This window comes from Scyliorhinus torazame, chromosome 16, assembly GCF_047496885.1.
Source record: "Scyliorhinus torazame isolate Kashiwa2021f chromosome 16, sScyTor2.1, whole genome shotgun sequence".
Taxonomy (NCBI): domain Eukaryota; kingdom Metazoa; phylum Chordata; class Chondrichthyes; order Carcharhiniformes; family Scyliorhinidae; genus Scyliorhinus; species Scyliorhinus torazame.
The window spans coordinates 193,525,746-193,549,081 of record NC_092722.1 but is presented as its reverse complement, the minus strand read 5'-3'; the positions used below and the strand labels follow the sequence as shown (position 1 = coordinate 193,549,081).

The window sequence follows — 23,336 nt, the reverse complement described above, 5'->3', positions numbered from 1 at the left end:
TCCAGCCCTGAATGAAAGACCTGCCCTACCCATCCCTTTCTCAGCCTGACCTGATCTGCCACCTGCGTCTCCTGGAGCATAACCACGTCTGCCTTCAGTCCCTTTAAGTGCGTGAACACCCGGGCCCTCTTGACCGGCCCGTTCAGGCCCCTCACATTCTATGTTATCAGCCGGATCAGGGGGCTACTCGCGCTCCCGCCCCACCACCCCCCACGGCCGACTAGCCATCCCCTTTCTTAGTTGCATTGGTGATTGAGCCCTTGCCGGTGCGCCTACAGGCGTCGGCTGAGTGGCGAGGGATTGTAAGGGGGCAGGGAGCACCGGGTATCACTGTATGTGAACAACCTGTTGTCTGTGTTGGACCTGTGGAAGGTATGGACAGAATTATGAGCTTGTTGGAGAGATTTGGCGCTATTTCTGGCTGTAAGTCGAACGTAAGGAAGAGTGAGGTGTTCCCGATGAACGCAATGGGATGGGGGGGCAGACCATGGGGGCGCTACCGTTTAAGATGGCAAGGGAGCGGTTTAGGGCAGCTCGGTAACACAGTGGTTAGCTCTGTGCTTCATAGCTCCAGGGTCCCAGGTTCGATTCCCGGCTTAGGTCACTGTCTGTGCGGAGTCTGCACATCCTCCCCGTGTCTGCGTGGGTTTCCTCCGGGTGCTCCAGTTTCCTCCCACAGTCCAAAGATGTGCAGGTTGGGTGGATTGGTCATACTAAATTGCTCCTTAGTGTCAGAGAATGCAAAGAGCAAAACAGCACAGGAACAGGCCCTTCGACCCTCCAAGTCTGTACCGGTCATGATTCCACCGGCAGTCAGTGGACAAGTGGCAGAATGGATTGCTAGTTGGCTTCAAGACAGGGGCAGCACCCAAAAAGGTTAGGTGGGGTGACTGGGTTACCGGGATAAGGTGGAGATGTGGGCTAAGTAGGGTGCTCTTTCCAAGGGCTGGTGCAGACTCGATGGGCTGAATGGCCTCCTTCTGCACTGTAAAGTCTATTATATGATTCTATGACTCCGCACAGACAGTGACCTAAGCCGGGAATCGAACCTGGGACCCTGGAGCTATGATTCTATGATTGGTATCTGGGGATCCAGGTAAGGCATTAGTGGGCCACAATGCATAGGTGGAACTTGACATGGTTAGCAGAAGAGACTAAGGGGGATTTTAAAAGATGGGATATGTTGCACTTGCCGTTGGCAGGGAGGGTCCCGGTGGTAAAGATGAATGTGCTGTTTGTTTTTCAGTCCCTCACGATTTTTCTCCCTAAGGCCTTTTTCTGGAAGGTGGAGGCACTGGTCTCGGAATTTGTGTGGGCAGGGAAGGTACCGAGGGTGAAATGGGTTCCGCTACAAAGGCAGAGAGGGGAGTTAGCATTCCCGAACCTGATGCACTGCTTTTGGGCAGCGAATGTGGAGAAGGTGAGGCGATGGTGGAGGATGGGGGGAGATAGCAGAGTAGACCAGGTTGGAGGAGGAGTCCACGTTTCGGGGCCCTGGTGATAGGTGTGGGACCCATTCTCCCAGTGAGTGTCAGTGTGTGTGAGGGGGGCGGGGGGGACCGATGTCGCGGCCTTCACTTCTCTGATTGCTCGGCGACAGATTCTTTTGAATTGGTAGTTAGATACGTCACCGGCGGTTGCGGCCTGGCTGGGAGGCCTGTACGGGTTTCTCTGGTTGGAAAAGATTAAGCTTGCCTTAAGGGGGTCAGAAGAGGGCTTTGAGGTACGGTAGAGGCCACTAATCCCGATATTTGTGGAGCTGGCCGTCGCAGGGTGGGGGGGTATTAAAAGGGAGAACTGTACAAACTGTTAACTGTTTTGTTGGAATGTGGTTTTGTTGTTATTGTTTACATTTGGAATAAAATATATATATATATTTTTAAAGTATTAGTCCAACCAGTAGAGTTTCCCCCCGGATTCCCATTAACTCCGTTTTTTCTAGGGCTCCTTGATGTCAATGCTGCTTTGGTGTCAAGTGGAGACTCTCTCACCCTCCGCTCCTTTGGTCCATTTTTAAACCAAGGCTGTAATGAGGCCAGAGGCTAAACTGAACGACAGTGAGCAGGCTATTGTTTAGAAAGTTCCGCTGGATAGCCCTGTCAATGACCTCTTTCATCACTTTACTGATGATTGAGAGTAGACTGACGGGGCAGTGATTAACTGGGTTGGATTAGCCCTGCTTACGTGTACAGCACATACCTTGTCAATTTTCCACATTGCCAGGTAGATGCCAGTGTTGTAGCCGTACTGGAACAGCTTGGCTAGGAGTGTGGTGAGTTCTGAAGGACAAGCCTTCAGTGCTATTGCCGGAATAATGTCAGGATCCATTGCTTTTGCAGTATCCAATGCCTTCAGCCGTTTTTTGATGATATGTAAAGTGAATCGAATTGGCTGAAGACTGACATCTGTGATGTTGGGGACCTCCGGAGGAGGCCAAAGTGGAACACCCACTCGGCCTGTCTGGTTGAAGATTGTTGCAAACGTTTCAGCCTTGTCTTTTGCACAGATGTGCTGGGCTCCTCCATCATTGAGGATGGGAATATTTGTGGAGTCTCCTCCTCCAGTGAGTTGTTTAATTGTCCACCACCATTCACAACTGGATGTGGCAGGACTACAGAGTTTAGATCTGATCCATTGGTTGTGGAATTGCTTAGCTCTGTCTATTACTTGCTGCTTATCCTGTTTGACACAAGTAGTCCTGTGTTGTAGCTTCACCAGGTTGGCACCTCATTTTTAGCTATGCCTGATGTTGCTCTTGGCACGCTCTTCTGCACTCTTCATTGAACCAAATTGTTCCCCTGGCTGGGTGGTAATGGTGGAGTGGGGGGTATGCCGGGCCAGGAGGTTCCAGATTGGGGTTGAATATAATTCTGCAGCTCACAGCACCTCATGGATGCCCAGTCCAGAGTGGCTAGATCTCTTCTGAATTTATTCCATTTAGCACGGTGATAGTGCCACACTGCAGGATATCCTCAAAGTGAAGCTGGGATGGGCAGGGGCAATTGATCTTAAATTTAACATGACCATCTGAGCTATCATCTACTTTCATTGTGAGATAGTTCCTAATTCTAACTTTTTTTGTGTGAAAATGTTTGCCAGCTCTTCCCCTGGATGGCTGACTCTGAAAGAAAGATTATATACCCTAGTCCGAGACCCCTACCATAAGTGGAATAGGTTTCTCTCTATCCACCCTAAATACTAAAAACCTGAGTCAAATCATCCCTTAACTCTCCATATTTTTGGACTCAGAAGCTTAGTTTATATAATCTCTCTCATTGAAGCCTGGTCATCACCTGGTCAATCAATGCTCTTAACAAAGACTATGGGCGGGATTCTCCCCTACCCGGCGGGGCGGGGGTTCCGGCGTAATGGAGTGGCGGGAACCCAGGAAGTCTCCGCACCTTTAGGGGCCAAGCCGTCACCTTGAGGGGCTAGGCCCACGCCGGAGTGGTTTCCGCTCCGCCGGCTGGCGGGAAAGGCCTTTGGCGCCACGGCAGCCGGCGCCGAAAGGTCTTCGCCGGGTGACGCATGCGCGGGAGCGTCAGCGGCTGCTGACGTCATCCCCGCGCAGGGGAGGGGGTCTCTTCCGCCTCCGCCACAGTGAAGACCATGGCGAAGGCGGAAGAAAAAGAGTGCCATCATGGCACAGGCCCGCCCGCGGATCGGTGGGCCCCGATTGCGGGCCAGGCCACCGTGGGGGCACCGGGGCCAGATCGCCCCCCCAGGACCCCGGAGCCCGCCCGCGCCGCCTTGTCCCGCCGGTCAGAAGGTGGTTTAATCCACGCCGGCGGGAGAGGGTTGACAGCGGCGAGACTTCGGCCCATCGCGGGCCGGAGATTCGCCGGGGGTGGGCCCGCCAACCGGCGCGGCACGATTGCTGACCCCGCCGAATCTCTGGTGGCGGAGAATTCGGGACACGGCGGGGGCGGGATTCACGCCAGCTCCCGGCGATTCTCCGACCCGGTGGGGGGTCAGAGAATCGCGCCCCATATTTCCACAGTAGAAAGTGGGAGGGAACTGGGAGCCCTATTGAACTGTGAAAAAGGTGATACTGGTGGGGATACAGTCTGATTCGCCTGCACAATTTGATGTATTTACATACCTGCATCAGTATTTATGTTTCTCTGTCCTTTTGTTCTAGGGTGTTCGTCTAAGTCCTTCAAACTGTACTCGCCGAAGGAGCCCCCCAACGGCAACGCGTTTCCCCCCTACCACCCGGGCAGCATGCTGGATCGCGATGTGGGGTAAGCGTGAGTCTCCTGGGAACAGACTCAGTCACATTACTGCTTTCTTTTCTGCAAAAACTAATCAATCGAGTCGAGGCTGCACAGTGCCATGATCTCACTCTCAGTCTCAATGGGTGCCAAACATACTGGTAATATGACCAAGGAGCCCTCGCTACAGCCCTGGGACAGTTATCGCAAAACAAGATATTCTCACTGACTCTCACTGGGGTACGGGTCCCACACACACTGACTCTCACTGGGGTACGGGTCCCACACACACTGACTCTCACTGGGGTACGGGTCCCACACACACTGACTCTCACTGGGGAACGGATTCCACACACACTGACTGTCACTGGGGTACGGGTCCCACACCCACTGACTCTCACTGGGGTACGGGTCCCACACACACTGACTCTCACTGGGGTACGGGTCCCACACACACTGACTCTCACTAGGGAACGGATTCCACACACACTGACTCTCACTGGGGTACGGGTCCCACACACACTGACTCTCACTGGGGAACGGATTCCACACACACTGACTCTCACTGGGGTGCGGGTCCCACACACACTGACTCTCACTGGGGTACGAGTCCCACACACACTGACTCTCACTGGGGAACGGGTTCCACACACACTTCCTCTCACTGGGGAACGGGTTCCACACACACTGACTCTCACTGGGGTATGGGTTCCACACACACTGACTCTCACTGGGGTACGGGTCCCACACACACTGACTCTCACTGGGGAACGGGTTCCACACACACTGACTCTCACTGGGGTACGGGTCCCACACACACTGACTCTCACTGGGGTACGGGTCCCACACACACTGACTCTCACTGGGGAACGGGTTCCACACACACTGACTCTCACTGGGGTACGGGTTCCACACACACTGACTCTCACTGGGGTACAGGTCCCACACACACTGACTCTCACTGGGGTACGGGTCCCACACACACTGACTCTCACTGGGGTACGGGTCCCACACACACTGACTCTCACTGGGATACGGGTCCCACGCACACTGACTCTCACTGGGATACAGATTCCACACACACTGACTCTCACTGGGGTACGGGTCCCACACACACTGACTCTCACTGCGGTACGGGTTCCACACACACTGACGCTCAATGGGGTACGGGTCCCACACACACTGACTCTCACTGGGGTACGGGTCCCACACACACTGACTCTCACTGGGGTATGGGTTCCACACACACTGACGCTCACTGGGGTACGGGTCCCACACACACTGACCCTCACTGGGGTACGGGTCCCACACACACTGACTCACACTGGGGTATGGGTTCCACACACACTGACGCTCACTGGGGTACGGGTCCCACACACACTGACCCTCACTGGGGTATGGGTTCCACACACACTGACTCTCACTGGGGTACGGGTTCCACACAAACTGTCTCTCACTGGGGTACGGGTCCCACACACACTGACTCTCACTGGGGTACGGGTCCCACACACACTGACCCTCACTGGGGTACGGGTCCCACACACACTGACTCTCACTGGGGTATGGGTACAAAAACACTGACGCTCACTGGGGTACGGGTCCCACACACACTGACTCTCACTGGGGAACGGATTCCACACACACTGACTCTCACTGGGGTACGGGTCCCACACACACTGACTCTCACTGGGGAACGGATTCCACACACACTGACTCTCACTGGGGTACGGGTCCCACACACACTGACTCTCACTGGGGTACGAGTCCCACAAACACTGACTCTCACTGGGGAACGGGTTCCACACACACTTCCTCTCACTGGGGAACGGGTTCCACACACACTGACTCTCACTGGGGTATGGGTTCCACACACACTGACTCTCACTGGGGTACGGGTCCCACACACACTGACTCTCACTGGGGAACGGGTTTCACACACACTGACTCTCACTGGGGTACGGGTCCCACACACACTGACTCTCACTGGGGTACGGGTCCCACACACACTGACTCTCACTGGGGAACGGGTTCCACGCACACTGACTCTCACTGGGGTACGGGTTCCACACACACTGACTCTCACTGGGGTACGGGTCCCACACACACTGACTCTCACTGGGGTACGGGTCCCACACACACTGACTCTCACTGGGGTACGGGTCCCACACACACTGACTCTCACTGGGGTACGGGTCCCACACACACTGACTCTCACAGGGGTACGGGTCCGACGCACACTGACTCTCACTGGGATACAGATTCACCACACACTGACTCTCACTGGGATACGGGTCCCACACACACTGACTCTCACTGGGGTACGGGTCCCACACACACTGACTCTCACTGGGGTACGGGTTCCACACACACTGACGCTCACTGGGGTACGGGTCCCACACACACTGACTCTCACTGGGGTACGGGTCCCACACACACTGACTCTCACTGGGGTATGGGTTCCACACACACTGACGCTCACTGGGGTACGGGTCCCACACACACTGACCCTCACTAGGGTACGGGTCCCACACACACTGACTCTCACTGGGGTATGGGTTCCACACACACTGACGCTCACTGGGGTACGGGTCCCACACACACTGACCCTCACTGGGGTATGGGTTCCACACACACTGACTCTCACTGGGGTACGGGTTCCACACAAACTGTCTCTCACTGGGGTACGGGTCCCACACACACTGACTCTCACTTGGGTACGGGTCCCACACACACTGACCCTCACTGGGGTACGGGTCCCACACACACTGACTCTCACTGGGGTATGGGTTCCACACACACTGACGCTCACTGGGGTACGGGCCCCAAACACACACTGGCTCTCACTGGGGTACGGGTTCCACACACACTGACGCTCACTGGGGTACGGGTCCCACACACACTGACTCTCACTGGGGTACGGGTCCCACACACACTGACCCTCACTGGGGTACGGGTCCCACACAAACTGACTCTCACTGGGGTATGGGTTCCATACACACTGACGCTCACTGGGGGAAGGGTCCCACACACACTGGCTCTCACTGGGGTACGGGTTCCACACACACTGACGCTCACTGGGGTACGGGTCCCACACACACTGACTCTCACTGGGGTATGGGTTCCACACACACTGACGCTCACTGGGGTACGGGTCCCACACACACTGGCTCTCACTGGGGTACGGGTTCCACACAAACTGTCTCTCACTGGGGTACGGGTCCCACACACACTGACTCTCACTGGGGTACGGGTCCCACACACACTCACTCTCACTGGGGTACGGGTCCCACACACACTGACTCTCACTGGGGAACGGGTTCCACACACACTGACTCTCACTGGGGTACGGGTCCCACACACACTGACTCTCACTGGGGTACGGGTCCCACACACACTGACTCTCACTGGGGTACGGGTCCCACACACACTGACTCTCACTGGGGAACGGGTCCCACACACACTGACTCTCACTGGGGAACGGGTTCCACACACACTGACTCTCACTGGGGTACGGGTCCCACACACACTGACTCTCACTGGGGAACGGGTTCCACACACACCGACTGTCACTGGGGTATGGGTCCCACACACATACTGACTCTCACTGGGGAACGGGTCCCACATACACTGACTCTCACTGGGGTACGGGTTCCACACACACTGACTCTCACTGGGGTACGGGTTCCACACACACTGACTCTCACTGGGGTACGGATCCCACACACACTGACTCTCACTGGGGTAGGGGTCCCACACACACTGACTCTCACTGGGGTACGGGTCCCACACACACTGACTCTCACTGGGGTACGGGTCCCACACACACTGACTCTCACTGGGAAACGGGTTCCACACACACCGACTGTCACTGGGGTAGGGGTCCCACACACACACTGACTCTCACTGGGGAACGGGTCCCACATACACTGACTCTCACTGGGATACGGGTCCCACACACACTGACTCTCACTGGGGTTAGGGTTCCACACACACTGACTCTCACTGGGGTAAGGGTTCCACACACACTGACTCTCACTGGGGTACGGGTCCCACACACACTGACTCTCACTGGGGTACGGGTCCCGAACACACTGACTCTCACTGGGGTACGGATCCCACACATTCTGACTCTCGCTGGGGTACGGGTCCCACACACACTGACTCTCACTGGGGTACGGGTCCTACACACACTGGCTCTCACTGGGATACGGGTCGCACACACACTGACTGTCACTGGGGTACGGGTCCCACACACACTGACTCTCACTGGGGTACGGGTCCCATACACACTGACTCTCACTGGTGAAGGGTCCCACGCACACTGACTCTCACTGGGGTACGGATCCCACACATTCTGACTCTCACTGGGGTACGGGTCCCACACACACTGACTCTCACTGGGGTACGGGTCCTACACACACTGGCTCTCACTGGGATACGGGTCCCACACACACTGACTCTCACTGGGGTACGGGTCCCACACACACTGACTCTCACTGGGGTACGGGTTCCACACACACTGACTCTCACTGGGGTACGGGTCCCACACACACTGACTCTCACTGGGGTACGGGTCCCACACACACTGACTCTCACTGGGGTACGGGTTCCACACACACTGACTCTCACTGGGGTACGGGTCCCACACACACTGACTCTCACTGGGGTACGGGTCCCACACACACTGACTCTCACTGGGGTACGGGTCCCACGCACACTGACTCACTGGGGTGCAGGTCCCACACACACTGACTCTCACTGGGGTACGGGTCCCACACACACTGACTCTCACTGGGGTACGGGTCCCACACACACTGACTCTCACTGGGGTACGGATCCCACACACACTGACTCTCACTGGGGTTCGGGTCCCACACACACTGACTCTCACTGGGGTACGGGGCCGCAGACACTGAATCTCACTGGGGTACGGGTCCCACACACACTGACCCTCACTGGGGAACGGGTTCCACACACACTGACACTCACTGGGGTACGGGTCCCACACACACTGACTCTCACTGGGGTACGGGTCCCACACACACTGACTCTCACTGGGGTACGGGTCCCACACACACTGACTCTCACTGGGGAACGGGTCCCACACACACTGACTCTCACTGGGGAACGGGTTCCACACACACTGACTCTCACTGGGGTACGGGTCCCACACACACTGACTCTCACTGGGGAACGGGTTCCACACACACCGACTGTCACTGGGGTATGGGTCCCACACACATACTGACTCTCACTGGGGAACGGGTCCCACATACACTGACTCTCACTGGGGTACGGGTTCCACACACACCGACTCTCACTGGGGTACGGGTTCCACACACACTGACTCTCACTGGGGTACGGATCCCACACACACTGACTCTCACTGGGGTAGGGGTCCCACACACACTGACTCTCACTGGGGTACGGGTCCCACACACACTGACTCTCACTGGGGTACGGGTCCCACACACACTGACTCTCACTGGGGAACGGGTTCCACACACACCGACTGTCACTGGGGTAGGGGTCCCACACACACACTGACTCTCACTGGGGAACGGGTCCCACATACACTGACTCTCACTGGGATACGGGTCCCACACACACTGACTCTCACTGGGGTTAGGGTTCCACACACACTGACTCTCACTGGGGTAAGGGTTCCACACACACTGACGCTCACTGGGGTACGGGTCCCACACACACTGGCTCTCACTGGGGTACGGGTTCCACACACACTGACGCTCACTGGGGTACGGGTCCCACACACACTGACTCTCACTGGGGTACGGGTTCCACACACACTGACGCTCACTGGGGTACGGGTCCCACACACACTGGCTCTCACTGGGGTACGGGTTCCACACAAACTGTCTCTCACTGGGGTACGGGTCCCACACACACTGACTCTCACTGGGGTACGGGTCCCACACACACTCACTCTCACTGGGGTACGGGTCCCACACACACTGACTCTCACTGGGGAACGGGTTCCACACACACTGACTCTCACTGGGGTACGGGTCCCACACACACTGACTCTCACAGGGGTACGGGTCCCACACACACTGACTCTCACTGGGGAACGGGTCCCACACACACTGACTCTCACTGGGGAACGGGTTCCACACACACTGACTCTCACTGGGGTACGAGTCCCACACACACTGACTCTCACTGGGGAACGGGTTCCACACACACCGACTGTCACTGGGGTATGGGTCCCACACACATACTGACTCTCACTGGGGAACGGGTCCCACATACACTGACTCTCACTGGGGTACGGGTTCCACACACACTGACTCTCACTGGGGTACGGGTTCCACACACACTGACTCTCACTGGGGTACGGATCCCACACACACTGACTCTCACTGGGGTAGGGGTCCCACACACACTGACTCTCACTGGGGAACGGGTCCCACATCCACTGACTCTCACTGGGGTACGGGTCCCACACACACTGACTCTCACTGGGGTACGGGTCCCGCACACACTGACTCTCACTGGGGTACGGATCCCACACATTCTTACTCTCGCTGGGGTACGGGTCCCACACACACTGACTCTCACTGGGGTACGGGTCCTACACACACTGGCTCTCACTGGGATACGGGTCCCACACACACTGACTCTCATTGGGGTACGGGTCCCACACACACTGACTCTCACTGGGGTACGGGTCCCATACACACTGACTCTCACTGGTGAAGGGTCCCACGCACACTGACTCTCACTGGGGTACGGGTCCCACACACACTGACTCTCACTGGGGTACGGTTTCCACACACACTGACTCTCACTGGGGTACGGGTCCCACACACACTGACTCTCACTGGGGTACGGGTCCCACACACACTGACTCTCACTGGGGTACGGGTCCCACGCACACTGACTCACTGGGGTGCAGGTCCCACACACACTGACTCTCACTGGGGTACGGGTCCCACACACACTGACTCTCACTGGGGTACGGGTCCCACACACACTGACTCTCACTGGGGTACGGATCCCACACACACTGACTCTCACTGGGGTTCGGGTCCCACACACACTGACTCTCACTGGGGTACGGGGCCGCAGACACTGAATCTCACTGGGGTACGGGTCCCACACACACTGACTCTCACTGGGGAACGGGTTCCACACACACTGACACTCACTGGGGTACGGGTCCCACACACACTGACTCTCACTGGGGTACGGGTCCCACACACACTGACTCTCACTGGGGTACGGGTCCCACACACACTGACTCTCACTGGGGAACGGGTCCCACACACACTGACTCTCACTGGGGAACGGGTTCCACACACACTGACTCTCACTGGGGTACGGGTCCCACACACACTGACTCTCACTGGGGAACGGGTTCCACACACACCGACTGTCACTGGGGTATGGGTCCCACACACATACTGACTCTCACTGGGGAACGGGTCCCACATACACTGACTCTCACTGGGGTACGGGTTCCACACACACTGACTCTCACTGGGGTACGGGTTCCACACACACTGACTCTCACTGGGGTACGGATCCCACACACACTGACTCTCACTGGGGTAGGGGTCCCACACACACTGACTCTCACTGGGGTACGGGTCCCACACACACTGACTCTCACTGGGGTACGGGTCCCACACACACTGACTCTCACTGGGGAACGGGTTCCACACACACCGACTGTCACTGGGGTAGGGGTCCCACACACACACTGACTCTCACTGGGGAACGGGTCCCACACACACTGACTCTCACTGGGGTACGGGTCCCACACACACTGACTCTCACTGGGGTACGGGTCCCACACACACTGACTCTCACTGGGGTATGGGTCCCACACACATACTGACTCTCACTGGGGAACGGGTCCCATACACACTGACTCTCACTGGTGAAGGGTCCCACGCACACTGACTCAAACTGGGGTACGGATCCCACACATTCTGACTCTCACTGGGGTACGGGTCCCACACACACTAACTCTCACTGGGGTACGGGTCCTACACACACTGGCTCTCACTGGGATACGGGTCCCACACACACTGACTCTCACTGGGGTACGGGTCCCACACACACTGACTCTCACTGGGGTACGGGTTCCACACACACTGACTCTCACTGGGGTACGGGTCCCACACACACTGACTCTCACTGGGGTACGGGTCCCACACACACTGACTCTCACTGGGGTACGGTTTCCACACACACTGACTCTCACTGGGGTACGGGTCCCACACACACTGACTCTCACTGGGGTACGGGTCCCACACACACTGACTCTCACTGGGGTACGGGTCCCACGCACACTGACTCACTGGGGTGCAGGTCCCACACACACTGACTCTCACTGGGGTACGGGTCCCACACACACTGACTCTCACTGGGGTACGGGTCCCACACACACTGACTCTCACTGGGGTACGGATCCCACACACACTGACTCTCACTGGGGTTCGGGTCCCACACACACTGACTCTCACTGGGGTACGGGGCCGCAGACACTGAATCTCACTGGGGTACGGGTCCCACACACACTGACTCTCACTGGGGAACGGGTTCCACACACACTGACACTCACTGGGGTACGGGTACAACACACACTGACTCTCACTGGGGTACAGGTCCCACACACACTGACTCTCACTGGGGTACGGGTCCCACACACACTGACTCTCACTGGGGAACGGGTCCCACACACACTGACTCTCACTGGGGAACGGGTTCCACACACACTGACTCTCACTGGGGTACGGGTCCCACACACACTGACTCTCACTGGGGAACGGGTTCCACACACACCGACTGTCACTGGGGTATGGGTCCCACACACATACTGACTCTCACTGGGGAACGGGTCCCACATACACTGACTCTCACTGGGGTACGGGTTCCACACACACTGACTCTCACTGGGGTACGGGTTCCACACACACTGACTCTCACTGGGGTACGGATCCCACACACACTGACTCTCACTGGGGTAGGGGTCCCACACACACTGACTCTCACTGGGGTACGGGTCCCACACACACTGACTCTCACTGGGGTACGGGTCCCACACACACTGACTCTCACTGGGGAACGGGTTCCACACACACCGACTGTCACTGGGGTAGGGGTCCCACACACACACTGACTCTCACTGGGGAACGGGTCCCACATACACTGACTCTCACTGGGGTACGGGTCCTACACACACTGGCTCTCACTGGGATACGGGTCCCACACACACTGACTCTCACTGGGGTACGGGTCCCACACACACTGACTCTCACTGGGGTACGGGTCCCATACACACTGACTCTCACTGGTGAAGGGTCCCACGCACACTGACTCTCACTGGGGTATGGATACCACACATTCTGACTCTCACTGGGGTACGGGTCCCACACACACTGACTCTCACTGGCTACGGGTCCTACACACACTGGCTCTCACTGGGATACGGGTCCCACACACACTGACTCTCACTGGGGTACGGGTCCCACACACACTGACTCTCACTGGGGTACGGGTTCCACACACACTGACTCTCACTGGGGTACGGGTCCCACACACACTGACTCTCACTGGGGTACGGGTCCCACACACACTGACTCTCACTGGGGTACGGTTTCCACACACACTGACTCTCACTGGGGTACGGGTCCCACACACACTGACTCTCACTGGGGTATGGGTCCCACACACACTGACTCTCACTGGGGTACGGGTCCCACGCACACTGACTCACTGGGGTGCAGGTCCCACACACACTGACTCTCACTGGGGTACGGGTCCCACACACACTGACTCTCACTGGGGTACGGGTCCCACACACACTGAGTCTCACTGGGGTACGGGTGCTGCAGACACTGAATCTCACTGGGGTACGGATCCCACACACACTGAGTCTCACTGGGGTACGGGTCCCACACACACTGACTCTCACTGGGGTACGGGTGCTGCAGACACTGAATCTCACTGGGGTACGGGTCCCACACACACTGACTCTCATTGGGGTACGGGTCCCACACACACTGACTCTCACTGGGGTACAGGTCCCACACACACTGACTCTCATTGGGGTACGGGTCCCACACACACTGACTCTCACTGGGGTACAGGTCCCACACACACTGACTCTCATTGGGGTACGGGTCCCACACACACTGACTCTCACTGGGGTACAGGTCCCACACACATTGACTCTCACTGGGGTACGGGTCCCACACACACTGACTCTCACTGGGGTACGGGTCCCACACACACTGACTCACTGGGGTACGGGTCCCACACACACTGACTCTCACTGGGGTACGGGTCCCACACACACTGACTCTCACTGGGGTACGGGTCCCACACACACTGACTCTCACTGGGGTATGGGTTCCACACACACTGACTCTCACTGGGGTACGGGTGCCACACACACTGACTCTCACTGGGGTACGGGTCCCACACACACTGACTCTCACTGGGGTACGGGCCCCACACACACTGACTCTCACTGGGGTACGGGTCCCACACACACTGCCTCTCACTGGGGTACGGGTCCCACACACACTGACTCTCACTGGGGTACGGGTCCCACACACACTGACTCTCACTGGGGTACGGGTCCCACACACACTGACTCTCACTGGGTTACGGGACCCACACACACTGACTCTCACTGGGGTACGGGTCCCACACACACTGACTCTCACTGGGGTACGGGCCCCACACACACTGACTCTCACTGGGGTACGGGTCCCACACACACTGCCTCTCACTGGGGTACGGGTCCCACACACACTGACTCTCACTGGGGTACGGGTCCCACACACACTGACTCTCACTGGGGTACGGGTCCCACACACACTGACTCTCACTGGGGTACGGGTCCCAGACACACTGACTCTCACTGGGGTACGGGTCCCACACACACTGACTCTCACTGGGGTACGGGTCCCACACACACTGACTCTCACTGGGGTACGGGTCCCAGACACACTGACTCACTGGGGTACGGGTCCCACACACACTGACTCTCACTGGGGTACGGGTCCCACACACACTGACTCTCACTGGGGTACGGGTCCCACACACACTGACTCTCACTGGGGTATGGGTTCCACACACACTGACTCTCACTGGGGTACGGGTGCCACACACACTGACTCTCACTGGGGTACGGGTCCCACACACACTGACTCTCACTGGGGTACGGGCCCCACACACACTGACTCTCACTGGGGTACGGGTCCCACACACACTGCCTCTCACTGGGGTACGGGTCCCACACACACTGACTCTCACTGGGGTACGGGTCCCACACACACTGACTCTCACTGGGGTACGGGTCCCACACACACTGACTCTCACTGGGTTACGGGACCCACACACACTGACTCTCACTGGGGTACGGGTCCCACACACACTGACTCTCACTGGGGTACGGGCCCCACACACACTGACTCTCACTGGGGTACGGGTCCCACACACACTGCCTCTCACTGGGGTACGGGTCCCACACACACTGACTCTCACTGGGGTACGGGTCCCACACACACTGACTCTCACTGGGGTACGGGTCCCACACACACTGACTCTCACTGGGTTACGGGACCCACACACACTGACTCTCACTGGGGTACGGGTCCCACACACACTGACTCTCACTGGGGTACGGGTCCCACACACACTGCCTCTCACTGGGGTACGGGTCCCACACACACTGCCTCTCACTGGGGTACGGGTCCCACACACACTGACTCTCACTGGGGTACGGGTCCCACACACACTGCCTCTCACTGGGGTACGGGTTCCACACACACTGACTCTCACTGGGGTACGGGTTCCACACACACTGCCTCTCACTGGGGTTAGGGTTACGCACACACTGACCTTTGCTGGAGAATATATTCAATTGTTCGTACAATGCTTTAGATTGTCACACGGTCACAAAAGCTTCTTCAGAATGTAAGTTTGTAAGTTCATTCGCTTACTGTTTTAATGAATGCTGGGGTTATTTCTGCTGTGGAGGGACGGGGTGAATTTTACACAATGACACTGAGATGAAGTAAACAGAAAGGTTTCTAAATGTGCTGAGTCAATGGATCTCGGCTTTGTCTTTTCATTTTGGATCCACAGTTATCTTGGAGGAAGAGGAATATTGAACAGAGTTCCTGCTCCTAATCACTGGGTGAGCCGATCTCTGAAACCACCCTCAAAAATGATTTCCCTTCTGGAACACTGGCTCCAGCTCCCTCATTGCTGGTATTGGTTATTCGGCATATAAACCACCCTGAACCCCTCGATTAGACTCCAGTCTGTAACTCACTCCCGGGTATCTGTTATTCTATATATAAACCACCCGAATCCCTCGATTAGACTCCAGTCTGTAACTCACTCCCGGGTATCTGTTATTCTATATATAAACCACCCGAATCCCTCGATTAGACTCCAGTCTGTAACTCACTCCCGGGTATCTGTTATTCTATATACAAACCACCCTGAACCCCTCGATTAGATTCCAGTCTGTAACTCACTCCCGGGTATCTGTTATTCTATATATAAACCACCCCGAACCCCTCGATTAGATTCCAGTCTGTAACTCACTCCCGGGTATCTGTTATTCTATATATAAACCACCCAAACCCCTCGATTAGATTCCAGTCTGTAACTCACTCCCGGGTATCTGTTATTCTACATATAAACCACCCCGAACCCCTCGATTAGATTCCAGTCTGTAACTCACTCCCGGGTATCTGTTATTCTATATATAAACCACCCAAACCCCTCGATTAGATTCCAGTCTGTAACTCACTCCCGGGTATCTGTTATTCTATATATAAACCACCCCGAACCCCTCGATTAGATTCCAGTCTGTAACTCACTCCCGGGTATCTGTTATTCTATATATAATCCACCCAAACCCCTCGATTAGATTCCAGTCTGTAACCACTCCCGGGTATCTGTTATTTTATATATAAACCATCCCGAACCCCTCGATTAGATTCCAGTCTGTAATTCACTCCCGGGTATCTGTTATTCTATATATAAACCACTCCAAACCCCTCGATTAGATTCCAGTCTGTAACTCACTCCCGGGTATCTGTTATTCTATATATAAACCACTCCAAACCCCTCGATTAGATTCCAGTCTGTAACTCACTCCCGGGTATCTGTTATTCTATATATAAACCACTCCGAACCCCTCGATTATATTCCCGTTTGTAACTCACTCCCGGGTATCTGTTATTCTATAAAGCAACCACCCTGAACCCCTCGATTAGATTCCAGTCTGTAACTCACTCCCGGGTATCTGTTATTCTATATATAAACCACCCCGAACCCCTCGATTAGATTCCAGTCTGTAATTCACTCCCGGTTATCTGTTATTCTATATATAAACCACCCCGAACCCCTCGATTAGATTCCAGTCTGTAACTCACTCCCGGGTATCTGTTATTCTATATATAAACCACCCCGAACCCCTCGATTAGATTCCAGTCTGTAACTCACTCCCGGGTATCTGTTATTCTATATATAAACCACCCTGGACCCCTCGATTAGATTCCAGTCTGTAACTCACTCCCGGATATCTGTTATTCTATATATAAACCACCCTGACCCCTCGATTAGATTCCAGTCTGTAACTCACTCCCGGATATCTGTTATTCTATATATAAACCACCCTGAACCCCTCGATTAGATTCCAGTCTTTAACTCACTCCCGGATATCTGTTATTCTATATATAAACCACCCTGAATCCCTCGATTAGATTCCAGTCTGTAACTCACTCCCGGATATCTGTTATTCTATATATAAACCATCCCTGAACCCCTCGATTAGACTCCAGTCTGTAACTCACTCCCGGATATCTGTTATTCTATATATAAACCACCCCGAACCCCTCGATTAGATTCCAGTCTGTAACTCACTCCGGGGTATCTGTTATTCTATATATAAACCACCCTGGACCCCTCGATTAGATTCCAGTCTGTAACTCACTCCCGGATATCTGTTATTCTATATATAAACCACCCTGAACCCCTCGATTAGATTCCAGTCTGTAACTCACTCCCGGATATCTGTTATTCTATATATAAACCACCCTGAACCCCTCGATTAGATTCCAGTCTGTAACTCACTCCCGGATATCTGTTATTCTATATATAAACCACCCCGAACCCCTCGATTAGATTCCAGTCTGTAACTCACTCCCGGATATCTGTTATTCTATATATAAACCACCCCGAACCCCTTGATTGGATTCCAGTCTGTAACTCACTCTCGGATATCTGTTATTCTATATATAAACCACCCAAACCCCTCGATTAGATTCCAGTCTGTAACTCACTCCCGGGTATCTGTTATTCTATATATAAACCACACCGAACCCCTCGATTAGATTCCAGTCTGTAACTCACTCCCGGGTATCTGTCATTCTATATATAAACCACCCCGAACCCCTCGATTAGATTCCAATCTGTAACTCACTCCTGGGTATCTGTTATTCTATATATAAACCACCTCGAACCCCTCGATTAGATTCCACTCTATAACTCACTCTCGGGTATCTGTTATTCTATATATAAACCACCCTGAACCCCTCGATTAGATTCCAGTCTGTAACTCACTCCCGGATATCTGTTATTCTATGTATAACCCACCCGGACCCCTCGATTAGATTCCAGTCTGTAACTCACTCCCGGGAATCTGTTATTCTATATATAAACCACCCAAACCCCTCGATTAGATTCCAGTCTGTAACTCACTCCCGGGAATCTGTTATTCTATATATAAACCACCCTGAACCCCTTGATTAGATTCCAGTCTGTAACTCACTCTCGGGTGTCTGTTATTCTATATATAAACCACCCGAACCCCTCGATTAGATTCCAGTCTGTAACTCACTCCCGGGTATCTGTTATTCCATATATAAACCACCCCGAACCTCTCGATTAGATTCCAGTCTGTAACTCACTCCCAGGTATGTTATTCTATATATAAACCACCCTGAACCCCTCGATTAGATTTTGGCCTGTAACTCACTCCTGGACATCTGTTTTTCTATATATATATATATATCTAAACTAACCTGGACCCCTCAAATTAGATTTTAGCCAGTAACTCACTCTGTATGACCTAACCCAAAAGGGCACATTAAGAAGTCTTACAGCACCAGGTTAAAGTCCAACAGGTTTGTTTGCACTCACCTGTGGAAGGAGCTACGCTCCAAAAGCTAGTGACTCCAAACATTACTGTGCCCTCCCCAGTCCAACGCCAGTATCTCCACATCATGGCTACTCCAAAAGGCTGTGACGCTTGCTGGGGGGGGGAGCACAGTACAGGAGAAGAAGTACAGTCCGGACACCCATCTACAGGGTGTCCTTGAAGGGAGGGGTGGCCCTCCTCCCCTTGCCACCCGAGAGCTACCGGCCACTCCACTGGGCCAGACTCGAACCAGTACAATGATCGTCCAGATGAAAAAAGGAAAAACGAAAGCTCAAGGAGGGGACGCCCTCCTTATGGTAACTGCTGTCATATAAAAGAAACCCAGGGCCACTCTCGTTCCCAATGAACTATGAACACCAATCCCACTTCAGCCTACTCTGATGACAGACGAGCTTATATTCAAATCTAAAGGAAAAAGCCCGAAAAAGATAAGGTCTAATTGGGCGGACTGACCTCAATCACAGCAAGGACAAACTAACCATGCCAACTCTAAACTTTCACCCCTCTCCTCGCTCTGGCTCCACTCAACTTCGTTTTAAACGAGTTAGGGGATGACAATTCCCCCCTTCCCCAATCCCAAGGATGATAAGACAATGGGCGCTATTTAACTAAAGGGAACAGCGTTCCATAGCGAGCGCGTTTAGCTGCGTGTTTCCTGGCGCTCGCAATGCCCAGAAACACAATGCTACTGAACGGCACTCTGGTTAGACAGAGGGCCTCAGCGGGGAATGCGTGTCCGAGGCCTTACATTGCCCTGTTTTCTGCACTGGAGAGCTCTGTTCGCTGGTACTCCTCAGTGTAGAGCGAGATTGGGACACCATTTTTAAATGTCATCCTTATCTCTGTGAGTGGGTCCCCGGGCCCCCCGCACCCCTCCAACACCCGTGCAGCGCATCCCCCAGCCCGATCGCTGCTGCACAGCAAATGCCGGCTTGACACCTTGGCAATGCCACCTGGTAACCTTGGCACTGCCAGGCTGGCAATGCCATCTGGGTGCCACCCTGCCCAAAGGGCATGCACCTGGGAGAGTGCCAATCCGCCTGCTCCCCATTTGTATCGAACGGCGCTTGGGATCCCCGGGAAACTGCATATTAGAGTGAGGCTACCTCTCGAACTCTAATATGCAGATTTGCCATCACAATGTCTCGCGAGGTCGCAATAGATCCGGGGAGCAGACATTCTCAGTCATGTTACGCCCCAGCATGCTGATTTTCGGACACAGCGTGGTTGTTCGATCGCGCCTACTGTAGGTATTAATACAATTCAGAATGAAACTGTACAAAAATCCCGTTTCCGATTTGCTACATCAGGATAACCAACAGTACTGGCCATCGCACCCATACTTCACACTCCCCTGTAGGAGAAAAGGCAGCATCAAGAAAACAGCAACATGATCAACAGGGGGTAATGTTCAGGATAACAGACAAACTGCAGGGCCGTCCTCAAGATAAAAAGATGGTCTTATGAAGAAAGCAAAGGCCAATGATAAAGCAGGATCAATATAATAATCTTTATTGTCAGAAGTAGGCTCACATTAACACTGCAATGAAGTTACTGTGAAAAGCCCCTAGTCGCTACACTCCAGCACCTGTTCAGGTACACTGAGCGACAATTCAGAATGTCCAATTCACCTAACAAGCACGTCTTTTGGGAGGAAACCGGAGCAACCGGAGGAAACCCACGCAGACACGGGGAGAAGGTGCAGACTCCATCCAGACAGTCCCCCAAGCCGGGAATCGAGCCCGGGTCATTGACTCTGTGAACCAACTGTGCTAACCACTGTGTTACTGTGCCACCTTCTTCAGGGTCTCTCAAGTATTCCAATGATTGAAGCACGAGTCACCATACTTCCACCATGCCTTCTCACCAAACCCCCAGATGGTCTAGGCCTCTGCCAGGGGGTGACTTGACCAGTTCATCCACCTCCAACCCCTCATGACAAGCATCAGGAACAGCACCAGTGATCAGTGGACCGGAACGACCCTCAGCCTTAAAGACAGATCCATTGTGCTCCACCGAATCTGACACACCTAGCCTCCAGATCAAGATTACCAACACATGGCTGCCAATTTCAAACTCCCCCAGGAACTCCACCACCTCTCACCACAGGTCGGCCCTGGGGGTATACCCCGCTCAGTCTCCTACACCTGAACCCTTCAGGATGGTTGACACGCCCTGTAGCAGGGCATCGGCAACACAGAGGTGGGCCCCCATCAGGGAATGTGCTCTCTCAGGTACAAGAACCTCCTCTTGTGCGTCCATTAAAGTCGCCGGCAACTCTTGGCAATGAGCCTTGACGGCCCGCCCGCAGAGTTAAGATTTTCAACAAAGGCAATGTTTCAGTTGGCAGACACCATCTGCTGCACACAGCACTGCCAAGGCGAAAGCCCGCTGAACAGGAAGCAAGGCCCCACTCCAGCCGCCACAAACAAACGAGGAATTAAGCATTATGGGCGCAATGTAAACAAAGCGGCAGTGCCCAGCGGTGAATTACCCCCTTCCTCCCCCGAGGCCGGCGAGCGGAGCTCCTCGGTGCAGGAAGAATTCGGCACGCCATTTTTACATGGCGTCCCTATCTCTCGACCCTCTGATGCAACCCTCAGACCCCCCCCAACGCCCCAGCTCACCTATAAAAGGGTTATCGGGCCCCCCACCCCCGCCGTACCCCACCCCATGTGAGCCCTTATAGCTCTGCCCTTTCTCGCAAAGGCACCACCCAAACACGTCCCAGGACACAGCACAAGCCACGTAACTCAAGATAAAACAAGTATAAAATGTGCAATCGCGTGAAAAGTCGGATTAAATGTTGAGAAGAGCCGGAACTTGCGAAAACGCAGCCGCTGTGGCACTCACATCACTCATAGGAAAGTTATAGGACAGCTGATGGCTTTGATAGAGTTCAGGTTAGCAAATCCCTAAGAAATGCCCTGTTCCCCTGGGATGTGAATTTCTGCTAATCGTCTCCACTGAGTAGAAAGCCTTGCATCTTACCAAGAATCATCTGAAGTGTTAAAACTGTGATCCCATAACGTTGTGGACACTATCTTTAAAGTTCATGTCTCTACTTCCTGCTGCAGGCTGTGGCCGATCCCAGGATAAAATAATAAATAAATCCTTATTAGTGTCACAAGTAGGCTTACATTAACACCGCAAAGAAGTTACTGTGAAAAGCCCCCAGTCGCCACATTCCGGCGCCTGTCCGGGTACACAGAGGGAGAATTCAGAATGTCCAAATTACTGAACAGCACGTCTTTCGTACTTGTGGGAGGAAACCAGAGCACCCAGAGGAAACCCACGCAGACACAGGGAGAACGTGCAGACAGTGACCCAAGCGGGAATCGAACCCGGGATCCTGGAGCTGTGAAGCAACCGTGCTAGCCACTGTGACTATGGATCTGGGCCGATCCGTATATTTATCAATCCCGGGATCTGGTCCCGTCCCTTTATTTATCAATCCCGGGATCTGGTCCCGTGTGTATATTTAACAATCCCGGGATCTGGTCCCGTGTGTATATTTATCAGTCCCGGGATCTGGTCCTGTCCCTTTATTTATCAATCCCGGGATCTGGTCCCGTGTGTATATTTAACAATCCCGGGATCTGGTCCCGTGTGTATATTTATAAATCCCGGGATCTGGGCCGATCCGTATATTTATCAATCCCGGGATCTGGTCCCGTGTGTATATTTATCAATCCCAGGATCTGGTCCTGTCTGTATATTTATCAATCCCGGGATCTGGTCCCGTGTGTATATTTATCAATCTCGGGATCTGGTCCCGTGTGTATATTTATCAATCCCGGGATCTGGTCCTGTCTGTACATTTATCAATCTCGGGATCTGGTCCCGTGTGTATATTTATCAATCCAGGGATCTGGTCCCGTGTGTATATTTATCAATCCCGGGAT

General features: G+C 54.3%; 1 protein-coding gene across 9 annotated transcripts in view; it reads left to right on the top strand.

Moving 5' to 3' along the window:
• The window catches only part of LOC140393354 (LIM domain-binding protein 1), a 152,942-nt gene that overhangs the window by 79,034 nt on the left and 50,572 nt on the right, over positions 1-23,336 (top strand). For all 9 annotated transcript variants that reach the window (XM_072479728.1, XM_072479727.1, XM_072479723.1 and 6 more), the window contains one exon: positions 4,142-4,244. In XM_072479728.1, coding sequence (XP_072335829.1) covers positions 4,142-4,244 — 103 coding nt within the window. The remainder of the gene's footprint in view (positions 1-4,141; positions 4,245-23,336) is intronic.